The sequence below is a fragment of the Vanellus vanellus genome (genome assembly GCF_965231255.1).
Source record: "Vanellus vanellus genome assembly, chromosome: 13".
Taxonomy (NCBI): Eukaryota; Metazoa; Chordata; class Aves; order Charadriiformes; family Charadriidae; genus Vanellus; species Vanellus vanellus.
In genome coordinates, this window is record NC_138918.1 from 10,441,031 (window position 1) to 10,466,834 (window position 25,804).

Below are 25,804 nucleotides of genomic sequence, written 5' to 3' on the forward strand. Positions count from 1 at the left end.
GGGGTGGTGGTGGGAGCAGGTCGCCTCCTCTCCCTGCCCACGGCCCCGTTCTGCAGACCCCCTCCCGCAGGGGATGGCCAGGCACGGAGGGGCTGGAAAGGGGGGATGCAAAGCATAGTCCGGGGGTGACAGCCCTTCTCCCGCCATCCCCTCCGCATCGGCGTGTGTCGTCGTCCCCCCCCCAGCCCTGCGGGGGGGGGGGAGTAGGAGGGGGAGGGGGCAGTCCGGCGCCACGCCGCTCAGCCCTGCATCTTTCCACCCGCATCCCGCACCTGCATCCAGCATCCCTCCCCGCATCCCGCATCCCGCATCCCGCATCCCCGCGGCCGCCGCCCCGTTACATAAGCCGGCGGCCCCGGGAGGCTCGGCGGGCCGGTCCCCGTCCCCGTCCCCGTGCTTGATGTTCCCCCCCCCCCGCCCCGGGCTCTGCGGCACGGCACGGCACGGCGGCCCCGGCCCCGGCCCCGCACCCACCTGGCTGGGCTCGGCGCGGCTCCGGTCCGCCCCGTCCGCCCCCGGCGCAGGGAAGGAGCCGCCGCCGGAAGGGAGGCGGGAGCCGTAGCGGTACGGAGGAGGAGGTTTTTTTTTTTTGGAGGGGGGGGAAAACGGGGGGGGAACGACACCCGGTGCTGGCTCCCCCTCCGCCGCACGGCCTCCCGGGCGGGGCCGGCTCCGTGCCCGCCCCCGGCCCGCCCCGCGCCCCCGGCGGCAGCCCCCGGCCTCGGCCTTGCGTCCCCACAGCCGGCAATTCTCCTCCGGAACCCGGTGACTGGACCCGCTGCCCGGCAGGTCCCCTCGGTTCCCGGTAATTGCCCCCACCCCCGGTACCCTAGCTGCCCCCGTCGGTCCCCGCAGTTGCCCCCCTGCTATCCAGCCATCCCTCCGGTACCTGGCTGTGCTCCCCAGCACCCAGCAGTTGCCTCCCCGTACACGGGCATCCCTCCCAGTACCTGGCCAGGCCTCCCTGTAACCTCTATTTCTTGGCCACCCACGTTTCCCAGCAATTCCCCCCAGTACCTGGCCTTCCCTCCGGACCCCCTACCTGCGAGTCCCCCCCATCAAGCAATTCCCTTCAATATTCATCCTCCCACCCATGGGCCCAGCACTTCTCTCCCCCAGAGTCAGTGATTCCCCTCCCACGGCACTGCCACCCCCCCAGTCTCTAGATAGGACATCTCTGGGTGCCTCGGGGTGCCAGCGGTGCTCCTCAAATCAGAGACCCCCGTTGCACCTGACAAAGCTCAGGGTCTCTTGCAGGGTGTCCCGAGGATGGGACATGGAGGGCTGGGTATGGCCCAGAGGACTCCTGAGATCCCCACTGGCCTGGAGGGCTGGGACTCGTCCTCCCCCTGCCCAGCGCCTCTCCGCAGGGTGCTGCCCTCACGTCCCTGCGGGGCGGGCAAAGCGCTCCTGTCCCCGGGTTTTGCTTTGGGTTTGTGGGTGTGCAGAACGGCTCCTGCCAAGCCCCGGGGTTGCTTCAGGGCCAGTGCTTTCTGGGGTCAGCTCCTCACTTTGCAACTCATCTTTGCAATAGGTTTGGCCATCGGGATCCCATCTCCTGAAAAATGGGGTCCTACCTCTCTGTCCTGAAAGGGGGGTGCAGGAAGGCCGTGCCTCAGTGCCTGGGGAGGGCTCAGCAGCGGGGGAGTTTGCTCCTCACAGTTCCCACCCCAGTGACTCCCTCCTCCACCAGGGATGATGGCAGGTTGGATGTGGGTCAGCTGGGAGCCCTCTCTGGAGTCAGCCCACCCTGCTCGCTGCCGTGCCACTCGTCACATCACACAGCAGCTCCCTGCACTGCTCCTTCTTGCAGGGCTGCTGCTGGATGGAGAGGCTGATGAATAAATCAATCCCCCGCGGTGCTGAGGCAGCAAAACTTGGATGCAAACAGAGGAGCAGCGCCGGGGCCGGTGGCCTGACGGCCGGGGTGGCACCACTTGTGAATTCCCCCCCATGCAGCCGCCGCAGACAGAGCTGCCTGCAGCCAAGTGGGCAGCTCTGATTGCCTTCTCGCCATGTTTTATTTATCAAAGCGCTCAATATGCAGGCTCGCTCCCGCTGTCCCACATTCTTCCTGGATTCTCCTGCCTGGAAATGGGAACAGCAGTTTGGAGAGGGGCCTCGGGGTGCTGCTGGCTCCCCCCAGGCTTGGGGGCTGGGGGGCACCAGCCCCTTCACCTCCCCACGGTGGGCTCTTGCAAGCTATTGGCACGGCCCTGCCATGCGGCTGTCACTCAGCCGCCGCTGTGCCAAGGAGATGGGGTCCCTTGCTGTGAGCAGAAGGACAGCGCTGTGAGACTGACCTTTCCTGAGCTCAGGGAGCACTTTTAAGGAGCAGCCAGGCTCTCGCTGCTTCTTCCATGCTTTGCCAGGAGCAGCGGTGTCCCAGGCTGATGCCAGACACAAGAGGAGGCTGCTGTGATGCCTCCATGCCTGGCAGAGGCTGGTTCTGACCCAGCCCTGGCCGAAGCATGGCCATGCCTGCTGTCACTGGCCCTGTCCTGGCCCCTACTCGCTTCCCTCCATTGCCTCCAGCTGCCTGCGCTGGAGAAGAGGGAGCTGCAGGGTGCATCTCTGCTGCCTCGCTGCTAATAAATAAGCCCCACTAATGAGTTGGGCTCTGGTGGACGGGCAGGTAGTGGCAATAATCCCCCAATTAAGTGGACGAGGCAGACAGTTAAGTGCAGAAAAACCACAAATAAATAATAAGGAGAATAATTTAGGAGCAGGGAGGAGCTGGTGGCTGGGTCCCTCAGCCTTTCCCTGGGCGGCAGGCAGGGCCAGGAGCACTCTGGGAAGTGTAGTTCTGCCTTCTCTGCCAACAGCCTCTTCTGGAGGGATGGAAATCTCTGATTTTCATCCTGTTCCTCTTGTCATGCCAAGGCTGGGTGTCCTGCGGAGCACCAGGGCAGCCAGCCCTGGGGATGGGGAGTGGCCCAGGAGCACGGCTCTGATGGGAGCTGGTGTGCATGGAGCATGCCTGGCTGAGAAGGGACCCCCACAGGGCAGGGGCTGAGCACGTGAGGGTTGCCTGCCACTGAGGAAGCCCTTCCTGCCACCACATTCCCTGGCAGAGGGTCCCTGTGTCTGTCTCTGTGCCACCAGTGTGGAAGCCGAGGGGATGGAGAGGCTCCGGCCACAGAACCTGCTATGCAGAAGTGAGCATCCCTGCTCTCCTGCCTCCTATGGATAGAAATACCAGCTTGGAGAGCCCAGTGGAGGATGTACCCTTGCAGGAGCTGTGCTGGATGATGGTGTGGCACAGGCTTCCTCCCGGAGCCCTGGATGGAGACACAAACCACAGTGAGAGCAAGAGTAAATGTCTCCCCAGCGCTATCGATCACAGCTGTGGGCTGTGCGTGCCTCGCTGCTGAACTCGCAAGGGCAATCAATAGTTGTTTTTCTCCCCAGTCTTTGCCCTGCTAATGGGAGCCACCGGTCCTGTCATTTCCCCGGAGTGGCTGTGAGGAGCCAGCCACCGGCAGGCTGGAGCAGGTCCTGCTTCTCCTTTGCATTTGCAGGACTGTAATCTCCGAGAGCTGTGGTGTGTGGGCTGCAGCCTGGAGCTTTGCAACTGGGCGCATGGGACCGATGGCTCTGCTGAGGCCGCAGGGACAGCCGACATCGGTCACTGGCTGGAGTAGCTGTGATTACTCATAAGCAAACACTTTTGAGCAAAGGTCCCAGGGCTTGTGGTGCACAGAAAATTTGCTCCCTGTGGTGACAAGTTTCACCCTTCATGGCAGCTGGCAGTGGCTGCGCTGGTGCATGCAATGCTCCACAGCTCTGCCTGTGCCACCGCAGATGCCCAAGAGGACGTACCCACCATGTGTGGGTGGGAGACGGAAGCCCACGGAGCTGGTGCCAGGGACTGGGCTGTGGTGCCAGGGGACATGGTCCCGTCCTGCCTGGTGGCAGTGTTGCTGATGGTGTCACTGCAGGGATTTTTCCCCTGCTGGCAGCAAAGGGGGAATTTAAGTCAGGCATAATAATCCCCACGTGAAGTATAAGAAAAGAAGCTATTTAAGTATTACCTCCTCCGCCTGGAAAGCCCGCAGCCAGGCCCTTATCAGGAGAGGGAAGGTAGATAAATCAGCCATTCCCATTAGGCAGATGAGCTTATAACACTCACATTGCACCAAATCTTGCAGGAAAAGGTGCTGGTTTCCAGTGAGAAGATGATGGAGGGGAGGCTGGGGGGCAGCCAGGATGGAGCCTGCCCACGGTCCCACCAGCGGCCAGACGCAGCTGGCATCAGCTTGGCTGCAAGGACCCCTGCCTGGAACTTCCCAGGGCAATTCCTGGGGATTTTCATTCCTGCTCCTGCACAGGTAGCACCTGGGAGCTGAACTCCTCTGGGGGAGGAAGTGGGGGAAAAAGAGCAAAGGGAAATCAAAGAAATCAGGGCTTTGATGCCTCTCCCTTTGAACTTGTGTGCTTGCAGAGCTGGGCGGTGATGGGCAAGGGGCTCCGGTGCGACGGCTGGGTGATGCTGCGGGGTAGAGCACAGAGCAGGGTCCCTTCATCCCATCTGCTCTTGGGGAACCCAAGCCAGGCCCTCACGTGCCCACTGTCCCATTTTGGAGGGCGGGTGCTGCCCTTCATGGCAGGCTGCGGAAGATCGATGTGTTTTTGAAGGCAAACGGGAGTTTTTGCCCTGAAACAGCGTGGGTACCTGCTCCGAATGCTAAGCAGCTCCTTGGAAGGCAGTTTCAAAGCACAAAGGGCAGCGGAACACAGAAGTAGAGTGCTCAGCCCCTTCCTATGGCCCCTGGGGACCGCGCCATCCCTTCCTGAAAATCACAACAGAGAATTAAACATGCAGGAAAAAAAATCCCCAAGGAGTCTGGCTCGTGGTCCTGGGGGTCTGGGTGGTGGCATCGCCCCTCGGGACGTCATTGCCCTTGTCACAGTGGCTGCAGGGGCATCTGCTGCTCGAGGGGCAGCGCTGCCGGACCCATTCCTGGAGGATCATTTCGAGGGGAGGGCTGCAGCAGTGGCTTTATTTTGCAGGCTGCTGCCACTGTTGGGACCTGCTGCGCCAGTGGGACAGCAAGCAGAGAAGCGCAGGGGACCTGTCCCAGGGGTGTCACCAGATGTAGCCCCCCCAGCCTTGCTGCTGGCTGAGCCTGCAAAGTGCGGAGCATCCTCGGGGCCGATGCTGTGGGAGTTTGGGGGCGGCTGGTGCAGAGCAGCCGTATGGCTGCTCTGCACCAGCCGCCCCCAAACTCCCACAGCATCGGCCCCAGCCTGAGTCCCTGCATGGGGGTGTCACAGCAGCAGATCGTGTGCCCCAAACTGCCACCCCATGCCCGGGGGTCTCAAAGGGTAAGGGGTCGGGACCTGCACAGAGTCATTTCTGAAGCACTCTCACCATAGATCCTCCCGCCTGCCTCTGCCCAGCTAATGGAGGTGATTTTTGCCTCCTTTCATCTGGAAAACCATCGGTAAAATTCATATAACAACTTCCCTGGCTGCGGGAGAGCTGTGCTTGCACATTTGCAGCAGGTGATTCTCTGTGCTGCTCATCGGAGGAGGATCGCTCGGGTCCCCCTGTGCCCTGCACCCACACCCAGCTGGGCACAGGGGTGTGCAGCGAGGGCAGAAGTTACCCACCCTTGGTCGCCGCTTCTCCTCCATCCTCCCTTGTGCCTGCCCTGCGAGAGGTGACGGGCAGTGCAAAAATAGCCCGGCATCATCCTTGAACAGCAAACACCCCAACCAAGGGGACAGAAGTCAGGTTGATCCATCTGCAGCGGTCCTCCCCGTGCTGTGCCCGAGCACAGTGTCTCCTCACAGTGGAGATGCCTGGGAGCATCTGATGGTGGAAGCTCCTCCAACCAGGCATGGGAGCATCATCACTGCGAGGCAGATGCCGATACGGGCTCCTCAGGAGCTGCTGTAATCTCATTCCAGGAGCAAATCACATTCCTAGCAGCCAAGGACATGTTAGGTCTTAATAAAAATGGTAATTCCCAGCAGATTGAGTTGGAACAGGGAGTGGTTGTTGCTTCCCCTCGCAAGACCTTGCCGGTGCCCGTGGGTAGCATGGTGGTGTCGGAGGAGGCAGAGGGCTGCACCAAAGGATGCAGCTCTGGCCGGAAAGCAGGAGGATGGGGAGCTGCTGCAATGCCCCAGCTCCTCACATCCTCCAGGATCCGTCCTCGGCTCCTAGCCTGCCCGTTCCCTGCCCTGGCGCTCGCCCGAGCCGCCCAGCCCCGAAAGCCAGAACTGTTTATTTGCAGTTTCCTAGGAGAGAAATCACGTTAAAAAAATTAATTACACACCTGAAAACAAAATCTGGCTGCTCAAGTGCACATCAGGGATAAATGGTGTGCTCCAAATTAGACAATTTACAGCTTGGGTAAGTAATGAAGGAACCCAGCTGGGCGTGAAAGCGGAGGGGGAGAGTGACCTTGGAGGGGTGCAGGGCTTCCCCTCCCGAGTCCCCTGAGTCCCTCCATCCCTCCAACCCCCTCTTCATTGCCGCTTGATGAAAAACCCCAATTTGCTCAGCACAGCTGGCTGGGGTAGCTCCTTGTAGCCCTGACCTGGGGAGCTCAGCAGGGATTTTGGGTTTGTGCCCTTTTAGAGCTAGGAGATGAGACTGACTGTGTAGAATGGGGCAGGTGGGGCACGTAATGGAGCACAGGGATGTGCCATGCAACCCAGGGCGAGAGGGGCTGCGTGGGTCCTGCTACCCCCGTGGCATCCCAGTGAGCAGCAGTGTCCAGCATGGGGGGGCCCCAGTGCGCCCTGTGTCCCGTCCCCCCCCCCCCCCCCGGCATCCCCCAGCCCACGCTGGCCTCTGCAGTCCTCCGCCGTGCGGTGCGTGGGAGGGCTGGCAGCGCGCTGCTGAGGAACGGGCAGCTCTCCAGGCTTGCCGGCGAGAAGAAAATAATTTCTTTGCCTTATTTTTCCCTTTACGGTGTCCCAGCCCGGTCTGCGAGTGAAGGGATTTAAAGGGGCTGTGCCCTGGTGCCACTGCCCTGGGTTAGCGGCAGCGGGGATGGTTGATGTGGCCGGATCCATGCGGTAGAGCTGAGCTCTTCTTCGTGCGTGGGCTGGTGGCTGTGGGTGCTTCCCGGCTTGCCCGCAGAGAGGGACTGGCTACAGGGACTATCACTGCCCCAGGCACCCCCCTGGGCAGAGCTGAGGCGTGGGGAGCACCTGCGAGAGGTGAGGAGATGCCCTGTCCCTCTCGCACTGCTCACAGGGGACCTGTCGCTGCAGGACGCCCGACTCGCAGGGAGCTCGGAGTCCAGCATCACTCCAGGGAGCCATAGGGACCGACCCCCTCCATCTACACCCCTCCCCGCGCCCCCCGTGTGCTGCCCACCAGCTCCAGCAAGGGGCAGGATTCCCCCAAGCTCCCCAGGCTGCCGACACGTGATGGAGCGTGGGGCTGGGACCAGCCTCCCTTCTCCCCTCTCTGCTCGACTCCCACCTCTGCTCAGCGCCGCCTCGGAAACCAGCCAGCTAATGATGCGAGATGCGGAGCAGATGGGGGACCTGACGCTATACTCCCCAGCAGCGGATTAAGCATGCAAATGGATGTATAGCGACGTGGTGCCTCTTGGCCTGTATCCTTTCCACCCCCACCACGCGTATGGCATTTCAATTTGCAGCCCCCAGGCCCCCCGCTCGCAGCCCCCCCTGGCCTGGCCTGGAGCCACACGTGGAGGGCAAAAGATGGACGGACAGACACAGGGCTGGGGATGGTCCGCACAGCCCTGCTTGCATGCGGGATGGCCCCTGGTTTGCAAAATCTCCTTGAATTGTAACACCCCCCCCCCCCCCGTGTCCCTACAAGACAGTGGCAGCCACATGGGTGAGCTGCATTTGCTGCATCATTTCCTCTGCCCCATTCCTCCGCTCCTTTTGCAGCATCGGTGGGTGCTGCCGCCCTGTGCCCCGTTTGTGGGGGAGCTGCTGTGCGGAAAGGTGGGAGCTGATATGGGATGGGGACCCAGGTGCCACAGCCGCCTGGCTGTGCTGGCCTCGGGGACACGGCCGGGCGCTGCAGCGAGGATGCCCTGCTGCTGGCAGAGCCGCTTGTGCTCTGGGGAACACCAAGGGGCAGTGGTGCAGCTCCTGCAACACCCGTGACCACTTCTCAGCCTCGGAAAGGCTGGAAAATGGGAGCTGCCTGAGTCCTACCCCACCTCCAAAACCTGCAGGGAGAGACAGGGCTTCACGCTGCCTGACCCCACTGCAACGCCCTTGGGGGGACTGGGGCAGTCCTGGAGGGGACCAGTTCAGTGGGGAGCAGGATTGGAAAGGACACCCTGCTTCAGCCCAGCCCTGCAGCTGTAAAACCAGCCACCCCCCCCCAAACAGACCCAAAGTCTCCCCTTCCTGACGCAGGAGTGAAACTGCTTCCACCTGCAGCATCGCTCCTTCCGAGCGTCTCTGCCACCGCAGCGCAGTGCAACGCCGTTATCTCTAATGCCTGGGAGCAGGGAAGAGATTAATATTCATCACAAGGGAGCGGAGCATATGGAATATGAATAATGCTAATTGTGTCTGTATAGATTTAGCGTAAGAACCTTCCATGCATTAAGGAGGGAGGGAATTAGTCTTTCTCTGAACCGTTTCAGACTCATTTGCAGTGAAGGAGTGCCTGCCTGCCTGCCTGCGGGGTTTGAGCCAGGGCTGAGGATAAAACTTGTGTCCCGTGCCTGAGTGCAGGAGAGGTTTGGGGATGCGGGGCGGCTGGGTGGGTGGGTGCAAGCACCCTCTGCCTTTCAGAAAACCCAGTGATGGAGCAAACTTGGTCGCGGCAGATGCCAAGGAGGAAAAGGGGCTGCCTGCAGATACGCAAGCCTTGCTGCTGTGGGCTGCCACGGCCAGAGACACCCCCCCCAAGCTGCCTGCACCGGCGGCAGCTTCGACCCTGCCTTGCCTGGACTGGTTTTCCACATGCATGGCCTCGATGGGGTCCCGGTGCCTGGGGCCAAGATGCAGTAGTGCAGGGCTGGCAGATGCATCACACACATACCCTGGGTGCATTTACCCTCCCCTTGGTGCAGGCAGCTGCCTTGTGTGGCAGGGAGGGAGCTGGCAGGAGGCAGTGCCCTGTGTGCAGGGGGCTGCAGTGGTTAATGAGATGCCCAGGGCGAGAAAACTTCATGCCTTAAACATTCGTCCCGTTCGCCTTCTGGGGATGAGCTTTGGTGCCCTGTTTTAATCGAATTAGCTCATGGCTTTAATAAGGTGAAGAGGAGAAGGCTCATTTGCTCGGCTGCATGGCAGAGGCAGGCGGGGAGAGCAGGCTGGGCACCACGGAGCCGGGGCTTCGGCAGAATCCCTCCCCAGGCCCAGGTGAACCTGTCCTCTCCTCATGTGGCACGGGCTGACATGGGGCAGTGTCACCTCAGTCATGGGGGACCTGGTAGGGGCAGTGGGACCAGGTCCCCCTCCTCGCAGGGCATGGCGCTGAGCCTCCCCCTGTGCCCCAGCGCTGCAGTGGGGGTCCAGGCTGGACACCCCTCTCCTGCTGTGCTCGGAGAGATGCTCCTGTGGCTGTGGGGAGCTCGGGAAGGGCTGTGGTCTTCCCTCTTCTGGGGGCTAGAGCTGGCCAGGGAAGTTTTGCAGCCCTGGGAGAGGATGGAAAACATGCAGGGTCTGGCTGTTCCCTGAGATGCCTTCTGGCATCCCCGCAGCTGCAGGGTGAGGAATGCTCCACACCTTTCCCTGGGCTCTCCGGGGCCAGCAGCCACAATTGTCTCCAGCTTGACCACTGGCCTCTTTCTCCCCTCCCCTCCCCTCCCCTCCCATCACTGAGAACGTGGGATTCCTCTTTCTGCACTTTGATCTCTCCAATTTTTAGCTCATTCTCGCTGCCTTATAGGCACTAATCCCTCTGCAGGCTTTGGGGAGAATCCACCTACACTCCATGCAGCAATCGCATAAGTCTTATTGTGTAAACAAAATCTCAAACACGAAACCCCTAATCCTTAATGGTTGAAGCCTCCAATACCTGTTCCCCCGTGTCCTGCCCGATGGAGGCTGGAAGAGGGAGAAGGTCACTGCCATGTTTGCTCCCATCCTCAATCTCAGCCCAGATTAAACGTCCGTGCACACTTTTAACCTTGGGTTTTTCCTTTCTTCCCGGCACTCCATGCTGGCGAGCCGCCCCCGGCCCCCTCCCGGCTTCGGTGCATTTGTTCAGCTTAGGGGATCAAACTGGGTGACATTTGGAGTTGGGATATTTAAAATGCAAATCTCCCCTCAATAGATAAGTGGAATTTGCTCCCTCTTATGAAGGGAACCTCTGGGGAGAGCCCAGCGCCGCGGCCGGCCAGCTCTGAATGAGAAATGCAGCAGGAGGGGGAGGAATCACTGCCTCCCCCCCATCCCAGCACTTCTGGGCAAACACTCGTGCGATAACCATCCTCACCACCACGAAGGCACCTGAATTTCCCCTAAACACAGCGGAGAGGTAAGAGCTGCGGGGCCGGCAAGGAAACCTGTGGTATTTCTGGGTTACAGCCAGGGAGGGAGAAATCTTGGTGGCCGCTGGTGTAATCCCAGAATTGATGTTTTCTTCCTCTGCGCCTGGGGTGCTGCTGATGTATCATTGTCTCTCCCTCCCAGCTCGGAAATTAAAGCTTTCACCACTTTTCTCGCTGCAGAGGAACAAATGTGTGTCTGAGAGAGAGAGATTTACACTTTGGTTTCCCTTTCGGAAACAGAGCGTGATTTTCCAGCGACTGCAGATGCCGGGCCTGTCCTGACGCATTGAGACGGGCTGTCGTGGGGGGGGAAGGAAGGACCCCTCCACCTGCCTCCCTCCCCATCATGCCCACAGCAAACCGGGTGGGTTTACACCCCAAAGGGTTTGGCTGAGAGAAGGCTGAGGTTCTGCGTTGCCCCCCCTCCACTCCCATAGGTGCCTGCCCTTGTGTACCCCCCCCTCCCCCCCGCCAGGGGGTGCAGGCTCCAGGTTGGGCTGATTCACCTCCTGGCATGGCTGTGCTTGCAACCTGCTAAACCCCCTTGAAGGGAGAACTAGAGCATCTTTAGGAAAAAACGCTCGATTTGCTGCCAAACCCATCCAGGATGTGACTGCAGACACCAGACTGCAGCTGGTTTAGGGGATGGGGGGGTTTAGGGGGACCGGGGGATGCGTCAGCTGCAGCAGGGCTGGGATGGAGAGGAGCAGCCCCGGTGGGAAAGACCTGGGAGGGCTGTGGGGGGGTTCACCAGCCCTGGAGCCATGCATGGGCAGCGGCTTCTTCCCTGCCTGTGGCTGACCTGCCTGCTCCCAGCCCCCCACCCACCCAGCAACAACTTAAGCAAAAGGGGAAATAACAAAAAAGGAAAAGTTCAGCCGGCTCTTTGAGCTGGTCCCGGGTTCCTGCAGCGGTGTCGGAGGGCAGGCGGGGGGCTTCCCGCAAACCACGGTACACCGAGGAATATCTGGAGCCTCATAAATATACTCTAGGAAAGGAGGAAAAGGGATTTGAATTTCAACTTTAACGCATAATGTGCTTTCTCTAGAAAAACAGCCTTCTTGGCAGGGACCAGCCAACTTCCCACTAAATCTCCTGGAGGAGCGTGTTGTTAGTTGCAGAGATAAAACCTTAATGAAACACAATTAGCTTCCACTTGGATTAGCCAAACTCGCCTCTCTCCTCCCACCTGGCCGCCCTGGCTCAGCAGAGGGATGGGGACCACTCGGTGCCAACCTCCCGTGTCCCCAGCCCTGCTGGGACTGGGACTGCGGCTCTGGCCTGGGGAAAGGATAACCCTCTTTTCATGGTTAAGGGGAACCGACGTGTGATGAATGCACAAAAGCCGGAGCGCTGCAGGGCAGCCCCTGCCATCTCATCGAGGACAGTGGCTCATCACGGCTGGTTTGCTGCAGTTCACTGCCATTAGGAGGCTGGTGGAGAGCCTGGGGCAGGATCCCCATGTTGTCCCCTATGGTCCAGCCAGCTCAGGGTCGGGGCATGGCACTGCTGACTCCTTTCCCTGCTCAGTCCCAAAGTGGGGAGAAGGGGGCAGAGGGGACCTGCCAGCTGCAAGGGTTGTTGAGAATTTTTTTTTCTTTAGGAAGAAATATCTGAATATTGATTTTTTCTAAAGGCTTATAAGATGGGATGTTTTCTAGTCTTGGAGTTTTTAGCCTTAAGCATCACTCATGGTGGGAATGTTTCATCCCACTTTGCCTCTGACTCCCCGAGTATCATGCTGAGCCCAGACATGTGTCAGCCTTGCTTGTGCCCCAGGCTCCTCCTCACTGGGTGACGGTGCCCCGGAGCCAGGCTGGCAGGGACAGAGTGCAGAGGAGGTGGGAGGAACGCCTCGGAGCCATCTCCAGGATGGGAGCGCTCCCCCAGCCCCGAAGCATCTGCCCCGCTGGGGAGCGGCTGCCGGAGGGACCGAGAGATGCTGGCAGGGCTCTGAAGAGAAACCGGCCCGTTAATTAAGAGCTTAATTACCCAATAACGGACAGTAGACATAGCTCAACCTCGAAGCAAGCCAAGCGCGAGTGAAGCGCCCTCAGGGAGGGACGGGGGAGGTGAGCCGAGGGCACGCTTTGCCTTCTGTGGTATTTGCAAATATCTGCAAGATCTATACAAGGAGAGAACAAAACCCCACAGCCCCCTTGGCACCTCTGTCCCTGTTGTCCCCAAGTTGTCCCCCTGCGCCCTTGCTGCCGTCCCCCACATCAGTCCCATCATCCTGCTCATGGGTGCTGGCACCTGTCTCCTGCCCGGGGAAAGGGGCTATGGCCCCACTGCCACGCTCGGAGGGTTATGGGGTGCCCGGCTCTCCCGCAGAACAGGATGGCTGCACGTCTCAGCCTGGGGAATGAGGATGAATGACCCAAACGCAGCCCGGAGTCAGCACAGCCCAGGGACGTGGTGCCAGTGGGAGGACATGGGATGGGGACTGTTTGTCCCCCCCGGCAATACAACATATCCCGGGGAAGGGGTGGCCTGTGGGGTGGGTATTTCTGCTGGCGGAGGAGGGAGGGGAGTTTGTGAGCTGGAAAGGGAGAAGGATTTCTTTGGCTTGGTGTGTTTTGCTGCAGAAAGGCGGTTTCAGCTCCAAGGGTAAGGGAAATGAAACAGAAAAATGCCTCCCATTAAGCAAAAGGGATGGAGAGCCCTGCGTAATGGTGCTGTCTGCAGGGGCTTCTCACTGCGTGTTTGCATCCAGCGCGGCCTCATGCCAGCGCCCGGAGGGAGCCATGCTATGGTGAGATGTGCTGCATGCTGCTGTGGGAGACGGGGGCTGGAGGGGACAAGCTCCTGGACCCGCAGCTCTGGGGTGGGGACAGCCGCATCCATCACCCACCCCGTGGACAACAGGCAGTGTCCGGGGTGAGGGTGGGCAGACGCCCTTGACGCAGACCCCTGTGAGCTCCTGGGGAGGTCCCATGGGAGCACTGGGATGTCCCTAACATGAGCTGAGTCAGGGGCATAAGGAGCCCCTGGATGTGGTTCCGTCAAAGCCCGTGGTTAGTCCTGAGGGTCTCCTGACATGGGCAGTGCCAGTGCATCCTCTGATCTGCCTGCATCTGCATGGCCCCAAGGAACAGCCCTAGCAGAGACCCCAACCCCGGCAGGGACCCCGACCCCGGCAGGGACCCCGAGCCCAGGCAGGGCACAGCCGTGGGTGTTCATCAGGGGATGCTCTTTCCTCCCCCTTTGCTGTTAGGTTTTTTAAAAGCCCAAGTAGACCTGACGGGTGTGTAGAAGAAAGAACAACATTCGCTCTGGAGCTTTCCCAAGTAATTCATCCTCCAAGAAATTAATTATCAGTGCTGGTGCTGCGTTTAATCAGCGTCGGTCCCTGCATGCCTGAGGTCGGAGGGCGTTTGCTGCCTCTGCCTCCAGCGGCTCTGGGTTCCTGCTGGTGGGGAGCAGACCTGCTGCTGTTGCTGGAATGGGAGCTGGAAGCAGGGAGAGCGGATCGGGCTGGGAGTGCCCGGCTCCGGCAGCTGTGCAAACACCACCGGGGCAGCAGCACCCTCCCAGCCCTGCCCGAGGTGCGTGGCTGGGCTGTGACAGGGCAGCCCCGGTGCTGAGAGCGGCTCAGATGCTTACAGGGCATCCCCCCCAACAGTGCCCAGGGTTCTCATTGGGCTGGGAGCGGGAAGATAGCCTGGGAGATGGTAGCCTGCAACCCAGCGCCCCATCCTGCATCAGGGACAGCAAATCCACAAGGGCAGCGTGCATGCGCGTGTGTGTGTGTGTGGTGTGTGGCACACCAGGAAGGCGGCTGTTGAATGTGTGTTTGCTGGGGGGGACACGGGGGCATCTGTTCCAGCAGAGCTGCCTCTGGCATCCATCTCCCTGACAAATGGTGTTTGGTTTGGTGGCAGAGCCTTAATGAAAGTGGTGCCGGCTGCAGGCACGGGGAGGGGAGTGTGGTCCTGGGGGACGCACTAGGGGAGAAAGGAGAAGAAAAGGACAAAAGGACGCCGGACGCAGCCTTTGGCGATGGCCAGATGGCTCCCTGGCAGGGCCTGCATCTTGCCACCTGGCCGGGGCCACCCAGCTCTCCGCAGCCAGCCCTGCGTGACGGGGTCTTGTGCCACTGGGAGAAGGTGCATTGCTGGTGGGGGAGAGGGTCTGGGCGTCCTCTTCAGCCTGTTTTCTGGGTGTGAGAAGGCACTGGCTGGTGTGCAGGGTCAGGCTGGTGCTGGGTAGGTGTCGTGGGGCTGTGCAGCCCCCAAGCTGGATGTCAGCAAGCTGGAGGCACTGCCTGCGTGCAGCAGGGGCTGCCACTGTCCCCAGCTGTGGGTCTTGGGCTGTTTGGGATGATGGTTCCCCAGCAGGGCCAGGACACAGGGTGACTGTGGCTGGACAGACAGATATGTCTCTGTTACGCAGCACTGGCAGCTCCAGGTGCGGCAGTGCCACCCCAGTGCCTGGGGGACACCTAAGCCCTGGGGCCGGCAGGACCTCAGCTTAGGGTGGACTTTGGAGATGGGGTGTGATGGGGGATTTTGGGAACTCTAGGACTGCTGCCCTGGGGGAGTCGAAGGTCCCTTGATTTAGGGACCTGTTTCTGTCGTACTTGTGCCCTCTAGTGGCTTTGTCCCCTCTCCCGTCCCGTGGCCACCATCCCAGTGCCACGACCATACTCCTGGTCCCATGGCCACCATACCACAGTAGCCAGGGTCAGCCTCCAGCACTGCCAGCCTTGGCATTCATGGGAAGTGGGCGAGAAAGGTCAGGCCAAGAGGGCATCTTGGCACTGTGTGATGCTGTCCCCATGGTCATCTCCTTCAGGCTGGAAGGAATCTCCTTGCTTTCAAGATGGTTTGCATGGAAATGTAATTTTTAGATCTGGGGAGAATCAACGGATCACAAAACCTTTCCAGAGGCTTGAATCCCTAGCCAAAACTGTTGGGTGAGTGACCCCCAAATGCATTTTGTTTCAGAAAATCAAATCTTGAGATTTCTAACACAAAGTTTCTCATTTTTTGACTGCTTGGGGCAGTTCACTACCTTTCTGTCTCCTCTGTGTTTAATCACATGACAGCCTGGAAAAAACTCAACACCCTTTTTTTCTCATTCTACTGATGTTTCACTTTTATCTAAAAGAAATAAAACGCTCCTTCGCCTCCAGCCCATGGCAGCCACTGCTTCTCAGCTGCGCTCCTTGGGGAGGGGACACCCGGATGCCCTGAGGCTGCTCCTGCCCTCCCATGCATGTCTCCCCTTCCCCGCATCTCCTCTCTGCATGTTTTTGGACCCTACCCAGAGCTGCGGCAAGGACGGGAAAGAGGGTTTGGTGGGAGAAGCCCAGCCAGGCACCACGGGGCCCTGGGATGGCTGGTGGAGCAGGGTGAGGATGGGGTCCTGTACATCGGGGCTGTGTGAGCTCCCATGTCTGCCGCAGGGAGAGGGGGATGGGGGTGTCCCCGTGCACTTGGCAGCCATCTCTGTCTGTGCTCCCACTGCTAGCAGGGGGGTGTTTCTCATCTGAGAAAGCAGATGTTGGTGAGGAGCTTCCAAAGCAATTTCTCTTCCCTCCTAGAACTGCTGCTTGTAGAGAGAATTAAATTCTCTTTTGTTGTTGGTTTAGGGGAGAACAAAGCCATATGTCACCTGGAGAAGCAGTTCCTGCTGTTGCACCCCCAGGGCTGGCACTGCTGCCCCAGGACTGGGATTAGCCCGTCACTGAGAAAACTGCCGTGGTCACTGGTCCCCAGAGGGATCAGATAGATGATCGATGCTGGGATTAGCTTGTACGATGGCTGCAATAACAGCAGTGAACTGGAGTGGCAGCTTCACCCTGCCTGTGCCTGCACTGCACTAACCCACTCTCACAGCCTCCGGACCGGTCCATGCACTGAGTGGTGTCAGACCTCTGCCAGCCCGGCGAGGGGCTCAGGGCAGCAGAGCTGCAGACAGCAACTGTCACAGATGTTCTGCATTTTGGATTTCTCCCCCTTCCAGCCTCGTTAGTACTGAAATTAAAAGCAAGTGTTTGTGAATTGGTAGCTGTTCTCCAAGACCCTAATTAGCAAATCTCTTCTTCCCCCGGGGCTTCAATCTAATAATAAAAAAAAAACCCTAGCACCCAAACAAGCCCCAAACCTTGTTTGATGGATCGGGAGTGCTACTGGAACAGTCGGAAGCGGCTCTTCCTGCTTAGTATGGTAATTAAACACTTCAATTGCAATTATTTTTGCAATTAGATAAGTCTCTAATTGTTATCATAGGTGGCGGGGGTTTGGGTGTGTGTTTGCCAGTTTTTCCTCCCTGAGCTGGAATCAAGCATGGATGCTACAGGCAATGTAAGGCCTGCTCCTGTCTGGTTGGTTTGGAGAAGACAAGTCCTCTGCATGCTCGGCTGTGGGGATGCCTCTCCTGCCTCTTTGCAAAGGAAGGTGCTGATGAGGTAATTTCTCCTTCTGCTGAGGGGTGCTCACCCTGGGGGTCTCGTAGCTCCCTGTCCCCAGGCCATGTGAGGCAGGACATTGCCTGCCAGGGCATCACCCTGCGGCAGGTCTCTCCCTGCCCGCTGATGTTTTTTTTGGGGGGGGGGGGGCTCAGTGCTGCCTGGACTGGGTGCTGTGGGGCACTGGGGCTTCACCCCCCTCTCCCCCCCTTCCCCCCCCAGCCCTTCTGGTGCTCTCTGGAAGCCATTTGCTCTTTGCAATCACTAATATCAGGGCCAAATCCATAGAGGTGTAAGTGGTGGGTGCCGAAACTAAACGCTGCGGTCGCTCTGGGGGTGGCAGGGGGACCGGGGAGCCGAGCGGGGTCCGCTGTTCCCGGGTGGGGGGAGTCCTGCCCGCGCCGTGGGTGTTTCGGGGCACCTAGCTCGGTGCGTTCGTGGGTGAAACCCCGTGGCGGTGGCCGGGGACGAGGGGGCCGGGCGGGCAGATCTGTCCCCGGCCGCAAGCAGGGGGAGCTCCGAGCCTGCGCTGCCGCCGCCGCGCCGGTCCCCGCTCCTCGGGGGGCGTCGAGGGGGGGCCCCGGCAGAACGGCCCCGCACGGCTGCGAGCGGTGCCAGCGCGGCCGTCCCCTGCTCCCCCGGGGCCCGACACTCACCCGGGGGGTGTCGGGCACGCCGGCCTGGCCCCCTGCAGGGAGCCCCTTCCAGGCACCCCCACCCGTCGGGAGACCCCCGAAGGTCGGGGTAGGAGTGTCCCGGAGCAACTGGAGGAGCACCCGAGACCGAGCTCTGTCCTCGTCCCAGCGCAGCGCCCCGGCACACACGAAGCCAGCTGGCCTGGGGGCTCCGCACCCTCCCTTCCCGGGGCGATCCTGCAAACAGGGGTCTGCCCGTCCCCCGCTGTGCCCTGGGGATGCTGCGGGGTGCAGAACGAGCACCCTGTGCCCAGGGGTAATGTCAGTCAGGGTTATTCCAGGAGGCAAACTGTTGCCCCACAGCAAGGGATCCTTGTTCGTTTCTGTCCTACCTGGTCCTCGCTGCCTGCTGTCCCCTTCTTCCCACCAGCTCAGGGGCTGGGGGGCACAGGGGGGCAGATTATTTAGCTGGTCCCACAGGGCAAGGTGCCCTCTGAGGGGGTACCAGCTCTGCTCAGGGCAGCTGCAATCCGTGTCCTGGGGACTTGTGCTGTGCGTGTCCAGGTTCTGTCCAAGTAGAGGCATGGGGATGGGACAGGGAGGCTCTTCCTAGGACAGAGCACACCCAGATAAATCAATCATCTCTGTGTTAAATAGATATTTTTTTTTTATATATACCATTGAGGACTTCTGTGCAGACTCAGTGCGGAAACATCCTGTTTTGGCAGTCTTAGTGTTGAGCTGCCGGGGAAGGCAGAGCCTGGGGACAAACCCCCAGCTGCTTAGTGTCTTTCCATGTCCCAGCAGGCTCCAGGGCCTCTCTCCTTTGTGCAGTGGGGCTGGGACAGGGCATGTGAAGCAGACAGAGAGAGCAGGGACAGCCAAATGATGATGATGCCAAAACCTCCCCAATGGGGGAGGCAGGTTTGCTCCGGCATGGATGCTATAGGACTGGGTGTCCTGTGCACAGCCAACTGGCACTCATGGCTGCCAACATTTGCTGTGATTAGCCTTCCTGCAACGTCATCCACCCCTCTGCCAGGACCCCTGCTCCCTCCTAGGGGGGATACAGCCCTTGGACAGGGCACAGGGGAGGGTAGCGCCTGTGCTCCCCTTCTCTTTCCTACACTGGTCTGTCTGTCACAAAGACCTTGACTGCAGCCCCTTTCCCCCCACTCTGTGTCCTCTCAGCCTGACCCACTGCCCTGGGCTTGGGGAGGGCACCCCCATCCTGGCCCTGCTGGGGGCACACGCTGGCTTCCGACCCAGCTCCTCGGGCATCACAGCCTGCCGCTGCGGGGCTCGACGCTGGAGGTGTCACGGCCCCGAAGAGGGCAGGGGAGAGGCTCTTCTGCAGCTCCTCCGAGGGCTCTTCAAGCACATCACCCTCCTGGGAAGAAACTTGGGCAGGCAAAGGCCTCTCCAGCAGTGTCTGGGGTTGGAGTAAATGCTGTGTGCCAGAGCAGGTATCCTGCAGGGGAACAGAGAGGAGGTTCAATGGCTTTGCAGAGTGCAGGTGGGGGTCCCTCCCCCCTCCCCCCCCTTCATGCTTCCCAGCATAAGGGATGCTGTTTTAAGCACCCACTGCATTGGGGAGGGACTGTGGTGTTATGCTGTGAGGATGCTCTCAGCAGAGCACGGCTATATGCTGAATGCTGACATTTGGGCAGAGCTGAGCAGGCTTATGTCACCCCAGGATCCCTCACCCAACATCCCTCTGAGCAACATCACTTTGCCTTGTGGTTTTCTCTGCTTGCTCTTTCCATCCGCTTGGGCCAGCCAGCAGCAGCAGGGCTGTCACCTCTGCAAATAGCTTGATAAAAGGAGGTGTCCTGGGATCAGTGGTGCTCTGGTCCTGGGTGCTCCTTCTCCCATGGTCCCTTCTCCCTGCTGCTGCAAGTGCATTGGGGACTTTTTTTGGGTCAAGGAGTCTTTCGGGTGGGTGCCCCATGCGAGGTGACATTTCCTGTCCCCACCCCCATAGACATAGAGAGGAAATCTGTGGCCACACCAGGACCTCAGAACTCTTATGAACCTCTCCCCAAGACCGACTTTGCTTCATTCTGCTGATTAGATTAGCCATCTCTTGGGGGACGGCTGGTATTTTGCCTTTACCTCATGCAAACTAAATGCGTTTCAGAAGATGTGCGCAGCACAGAGAGGGAAAGCGTGAAGGAGAAGAGCTGGAACTGGCATCCCCTCAGCCCCCGCTGTCGGGCAATGACAGGAGCAGAGATGACTCTGCCTTGTGTCTGTACTGCTGGAGGGGCACCGTGTCCACCCCCAGGGAGGTTCATTTCGAGCTGTTGTGCCTTCCAGGCTTGGGGTTTCATGCTGCTCCCTCCCATGGGGCAGCGCTGGGGCCTGGTGGTGCCATTCTGGGGAGCAGCCTCTGCACCATGACCTCCCTGCTGAGCGATGCTTGTGTTATGGTATGTCACATTGAGGGACTTGCAGCCCAGGAGGGTCTGCCGGGGTCGCAGGGACCTCACTGCCCTGCCCTGCTCCTGCCACCTTGCTCTCCAAGCCCCTGGTTCTCCTGCTGATGGGCAATGGCATTTTCAGGATGATTCATGGGGAGACCCTCTGAGAGGTGTGGGCTGATGCTGTGCCCCAGGGTGGTGGGCCCTGCGCTCTCCTGCAGCAGCCCCAGCTCCCTCCCAGCTGCACGTGTGGGCAGGCGACACCAGCTCTTGCCATCGCCGTGACCTTGGCTAAGGTTAGCAGCACTTGGCGTGCAGCAGGGACAAGCGTACCTAGCTTCCAGCGTGTGGGTGACTCTTTTCTCCCGCCAGGCACAGTCAATAAGGGAGAGCCCAGGTTATCAGCATGCAGTGTTGGAGGGAGGGCATGTGGAGGTCAGGGTGACCTTGCCTGGCTCTTCCTGAGAAGTGCTGCGCAAAGTGGCTCTCTGGAGCTGATTGGCATCCCCACGCACGGCAGCCATGTCCTCCAGCCCAGCACCACTGGGAAAGAGCGGCAATGCCTGGTGCAGCATCAGCCTCTCACCCCGGGAGCCCTGCCAGCGTCCCCGTGAAAGCTGCTGGCAATTTATGTGGAGCCAATTGTAGGCTTGCATGAAAATGAAGTGTGCTGGAAATCCACGGTCTGAACACAGCCGCCTCTGCAGCACGTGGAGGGGCAGGCAGGATGCAGGCATCTTCCAGGACATCACAGGGTGGCTGTGTAAGTCCACACCCCCAGGGCAACTGGTGTGGGGGCACAGCTCTGTGCATCTCCCCTGGGCTTGGGGCTGGGTTTGGAGAGCAAATGGTGCTGGAGGGAGGAGTGAGGATGCACCCGGATGGTATCACCCTCTGCACCAACTACCATCGGGATAGGATGGCTGGACCAGGGAAAATGCAGCAGGTTCCATAGCAGGGAGAGCTGCCTCCTCCCCTTGCTGGCACGCAGTGACCCTGGCCCTGTACTCACCCTGCAGCCCTCGCCTCTGCCGTCGAGTTTCTCCCTGAGGAAAATTGAGTGTTGTCCTTTCAACCTCGTAGGATTTTGGAAGAGGGCAGCCAGGAGCTGAAGGCTGGGAGACGTGGGTCCTAGGGCAGCGGGCTGGCTGAGACTCACGGGAAAGCTCTGGTGCTGGAAAGGGTTAAATTGCACATGAAGACAGAAAGAAAAGAGAGGCAAAAGAAGAGATGGGTTGGTCAGGTCAGTGCCAGCATGGTCAAGAATGGCTTTGCTCTGTGGAGTAAAGTCCTGTCCCACTGCAGTGAAGCAGGTTCCTGAGGTCCATCAGGTGTTGTGTGTACAAGCAGTGCTTTCTGTTACTGGTTTTGTGTGAAGTGAATTGCTTTGTCTCTTTGGTGGCTGGTGGGGAGACCATCAGCTGTTCTTCCCTTGCATCCCTGCACTCTCCACCCTACCTGGTCCTCACCCATGGAAATACCCCCAGCCCTTTAACGGCTGCGGTGCTCCTGTGGCCTTTTGATTTCCAAAGCAGTGGTGACTCCGACTCTCTGTCCCTGCTCCTGACACCCCTGAGACCGGCTGCAGTTCTCCAGTATTCCCACTATTGTTTGCTGGTCTTTTCTCTATGCCTCATAACAGGAACGAGCATTGTTATTAAGGGCAACGGTTAAAAATACTGCTGGTTGTGCTTTCCCCTGAATCGCCCTGTGGGGCTGCTCCAAGCTGAGCTCTTCTGAGCTCTGGCCCTTCTAATGTGGGGGGTTATGATTTTGTGGAGTTGTTCGTGTTGGCCTTTTTCTGTTAATGTGGGAAGACTACGCAGAAGGGAAGTGGGAAGAAAGAGCTTGGTTTGTGCTCGGGGTGAAATTGGCTGCCAGGCTTTTGGTGTACAGGTAAATCTGTGCCCACCGGTCTTGTGTGGTATTAGTTGATCCAGATCATCTGCCAACAGTAGATGTTTATACATCTGACTATGGAAAAAAAAGGATTGGAAGGGGCTCCATGCGATCCTTGGTGCATCACTTCTGTGTAGGTGAGCAGGCTAAGAAGAGAAGTGGAGAAAGTAAAAGCGATAACCGATCACTCAATGCTTGAGCAACTCTTATCTGATTGCGAGCAGAAACCACGGCAGTGGTGCTGTGTAGGGCAGGAAGGAGACCTCTGGATTTTAAAAGGCCAAGAAATATCACTGTGCTTGAGTCTTCCTCTCTCGCTTCCCCATGGTTCCTGGGTCCCGTGTACCTGCACTATTATGGTACCGGCTGCTCTTCTCTCCAACCTCCTGCACCCTTGGGAGCAAATCCAGCTGGGAGACTCATTGGGGTTGATTTTAGCAGTGGGGAGGAACCTCACCCTGCAGGGGTGAGAACAGTCTGGAGCTACACACTAGGTCCCTGTGCTGGGGCTTTCGCCAAGCTCTGCTGGCACCGCACACCTGCATGTTCAGAGTTTGGGGATGGAGGTCCCCTGGCTGCCCCTGACCCCAGCGTGGGCTTTGAATGCAACCCCTGTAGCAGGATCAGGCCCTCCGGGGAACCAGGGGAAGGATCTCGTCTACCTCGGAAAACTGGGAGGGGGAAAGCCAGGACATCAGTGACCCTGACCTCTGCCTGGGGAACAGAAACCCATTTTTCTTCCTCTTTTCTTTGACTCCATATCACTATTCTCCCTTTGAGATAGGGCAGCACTTTGAGAAGTCGTTGACGTTCTTCTCTTCTCCCTTTCAGCTGCATAGGAAAGTCCCTCTGGCCTGTTCTCCTTGGCCAGTGCTCTCCAGCCAGCTGCAGAGCCCCGGTGCACGAACTCCCAGTTTGCCCAGGAGCCGCACTTTGGTGTGAGTAAACAGCACAGCTATTTCTTTGTCTCTGTATGTTTGCAGAAGCATATCTACCACACCAGGTTCATGCTCTCCATATGTTTTTATATACACCTGCAACTCTGTTTACCAAATTCTATACCTTTGCACTCTTTATTAGGTCCTCAGAAGCTGAAAAGGCAGCCCCAGGAGCTGTGGTCTTGTATTTGCACTCATCCATGCCCCTGTGTCTCCTGGGGCAGACGCCCCTGCCCCGGGCTGCCCCTCTGCCTTGGGTAAAGTCACATCTGAGCCTCAGGGGAGGCACAATGCCGGGTGAGCCTTTTGGGTGGCTCTGTCCTTTGGTTTACCTCCTTGCGTTCTCCTTTCCGTGGCTTGAGACTGTGTTTCTGGGACAGGAGCAAGGGCATATGCCACAGGAGGGCATAAGCGCGGCTTCTTTGCTGGCACACTGGGAACAGGGAGTCAAAGGACTCCTTATCAATGGATGGAAAGTTTCTGGGCTGCTTATCAGGCACTGGCTAAAAGTTAGATTAAAGTCTCGGGAGCAGCAGTTTGCACTGCGGGCAGACAGCATGCTTTCGCGTTCTCCTTATGCTCAGGTGGGTGAATGCCTCTGGGCAAGGTGGTATGCGGGTGGCTCAGCCCTGTGGGGACACTGGTGCCCTGGGAGGGGATTGGTGCCACAGCCCAGAACAGAGCTCACCTGCCTTGCACCCATCCTTCTCCCTCGTTGTCCCCGTACCTCTCCGAGGGGCCTGACCCATGCTTGGGGTGATGCTGAGGGAATTTTTGACTCTAACTTTACATGGGTGTTTGTATTTCTAAAAACATTTGGCAACCTAATTTTGGCTATTCTTGCTCCTTTCCAGAGATGGGAATGGAACTTGCTGTTGGCTGAATTTGCTGCTAATGCAAACCGACAGCCGAAACGCTGAGGGTACGTGGTTCGGATGGGAAGGGAAACTGCTGAGCCGCTCTGCCGGGAGCTGGGGACCCAGATCTGGGTTCCTCCAGGGACTTGCAGCCTGACTGCAAGTGCCCTGACTCTGTGCCCCAGGGTTCACACCCCGTTGCCCACCCTGTGATGGGTGGTCACCTTTCCCGAGCCCCTCTCCACAGCTCTGCTGTGTGCCCAGGCTCTGCTAGCTGCCTGCCACCGGAGAGTGGGACACTGATGGCTTTTGGGAGCAGCCGCAGCTAATGGCTGCACCCTGTTCCAACAAGCGAATTCTGATGGCAAAACTGTTTCTGTTACTCAGCAAAGCCTGGGACGTTGTGGTCCCCAGGAGCAGGGGTGGCCAGCCGTGTGTGAAGCTGGTGTAGCTGGACTTGTGCTGCCAGCATGGAGGGACATGAGCTGGGTCCCTGCTGGTGGTGATGAATTTCTGGGTGGCTGCGAAGAGCAACAGTTGCCTGGGCAAGGATCTCCTGCTGGGGCATCGGCACATTACTTAGAAGTTCATATGCTAAAGGAAGGTCTGGACAATGTGAGGTCCCCACCTCTGCCGCCTTCCCTGGGGATGGACCTACCATCAAAGTCCCACATGTAAGAAAGCTCTTACCTCTTGAGGGCTCCATCTGTCAGCAAGATTGTCTTCCCGTTCCTCATCTCCAGTTTCAGGGGTTTACCCTCCTGCCTGCCCTGGCCCTGCCTGCAGCTCCTGCCCCTGGACTGGGCCTTCCGGAGGGGACGCAGGCAGGAGCTCCTGGGGCCCCCAGTCCTCCAGCAGTGCAGCAAGTGCTGGTACGCCACTCGGAAATCCCTGTTGAGTGTCCCGTAGAGGATGGGATTCAGGGCTGAGTTGGCGTAGCCAAGCCAGAGGACGATGGACATGGGTGTGCCTTTCACCCTGCTGTCCCCCCGCATCCCCCGGTACGTAAACACTGTGAAATAGGGGAACCAGCACACAATGAACGCTCCCAACACCACTGCCAGTGTCACGGTGGCTTTGTGCTCTTTCACCATGGGTGGCATGGGGGTGTTGCTGCTGCAGCACCATGTGTGGTTTATCCTCTTGGCTTGCTCCCTCGCTATCTTGAATATCCGGTAGTAAGTGATGCACATGATGACCAAAGGGATGTAGAAGGTGAGCAAGGCATCCACTAGTCCGTACACAGGGTTCACCTCCAGCATGCACTCCTTGTTGCAGTTGGGGACTGTGTTTTGGACTGCTGTCCCATTGGTGTTCCAGCCCAAGTGGATGGGTAGGAAGGAGACCATCAGTGAAACGGTCCAAATAACAACCAAACCCACAGCCACCCGGGAACGAGTGATCAGCTGGCTGTAACGGAGTGGGGCGGTGACAGCAAAATAGCGGTCCAGGCTGATCATGAAGAGGTTGAGGATGGAAGCCGTGCACAGCATGACATCCAGGCTGGTGTAGATGTTGCACAAAGTGCTGCCGAAGGGCCACTCTTCAGTGAGTTCATAGAAGGCGGAGAACGGCAGCACCAGGAGGCCCAGCAGCAGGTCAGTGATGGCCAAGGAGACGATGATGCAGTTTGTCAAGCTGCGGAGCCTGCGGTCAAGGGTGACGGCCAGGCAGACGATGATGTTACCGCAGAGAGTGATCACAATGAGGATGGCAAGGCAGGACCCAACCAACAGCTTCAGGGGGAAGTCCATCCTTTTTTGGGAGCTTGTATGGTTGTAACATGGATCCATAGTGTAGTCACATGGATTGAGCAGTCCTGCTCTCACTGGCTCCAAAGCTACTTGGAGTGAGCCTCTACCAGGCAGCCCTAGAGCCCCTTACAAAGTCACCTTGGAGCTACAGTGACCTTGGAGAACATTGCAGAGTCACTTCACGTGTTCAGCCTTGTATGCTAGGAATTACACGGTCTAGAGAAAGACATGGTCCTGCAACTTGCTTGTGCCCGTTGGCCCCATCTGGGAGCTCAGTGCTGGAGCTGATTCCCTGTGGCAGCTGCTGGTGGGTCTCAACTGCTCCCTTTTCCTCTCCTGCCTTCTCCTTTCCTCTGAGTGACCATGGGGTCAGGCCCTGTGGGGTCTCACACGCTCTGCATGTTTGGTTGGTGACAGCAGTCAGCA

The 25,804-nt window shown here is 58.9% G+C and overlaps 1 protein-coding gene across 1 annotated transcript; it reads right to left on the reverse strand.

The window, feature by feature from the left end:
* Positions 1-21,022: 21,022 nt before the first annotated feature.
* HRH2 (histamine receptor H2) lies at positions 21,023-25,444 on the reverse strand. Its single transcript, XM_082489927.1, has 2 exons — positions 24,315-25,444; positions 21,023-21,104 (listed from the first exon to the last, which is right to left on the reverse strand). Exons 1-2 carry the CDS (start codon positions 25,415-25,417, stop codon positions 21,086-21,088), a joined length of 1,122 nt encoding a protein of 373 aa, XP_082346053.1. The 5' UTR covers positions 25,418-25,444; the 3' UTR covers positions 21,023-21,085.
* Positions 25,445-25,804: the final 360 nt, after the last annotated feature.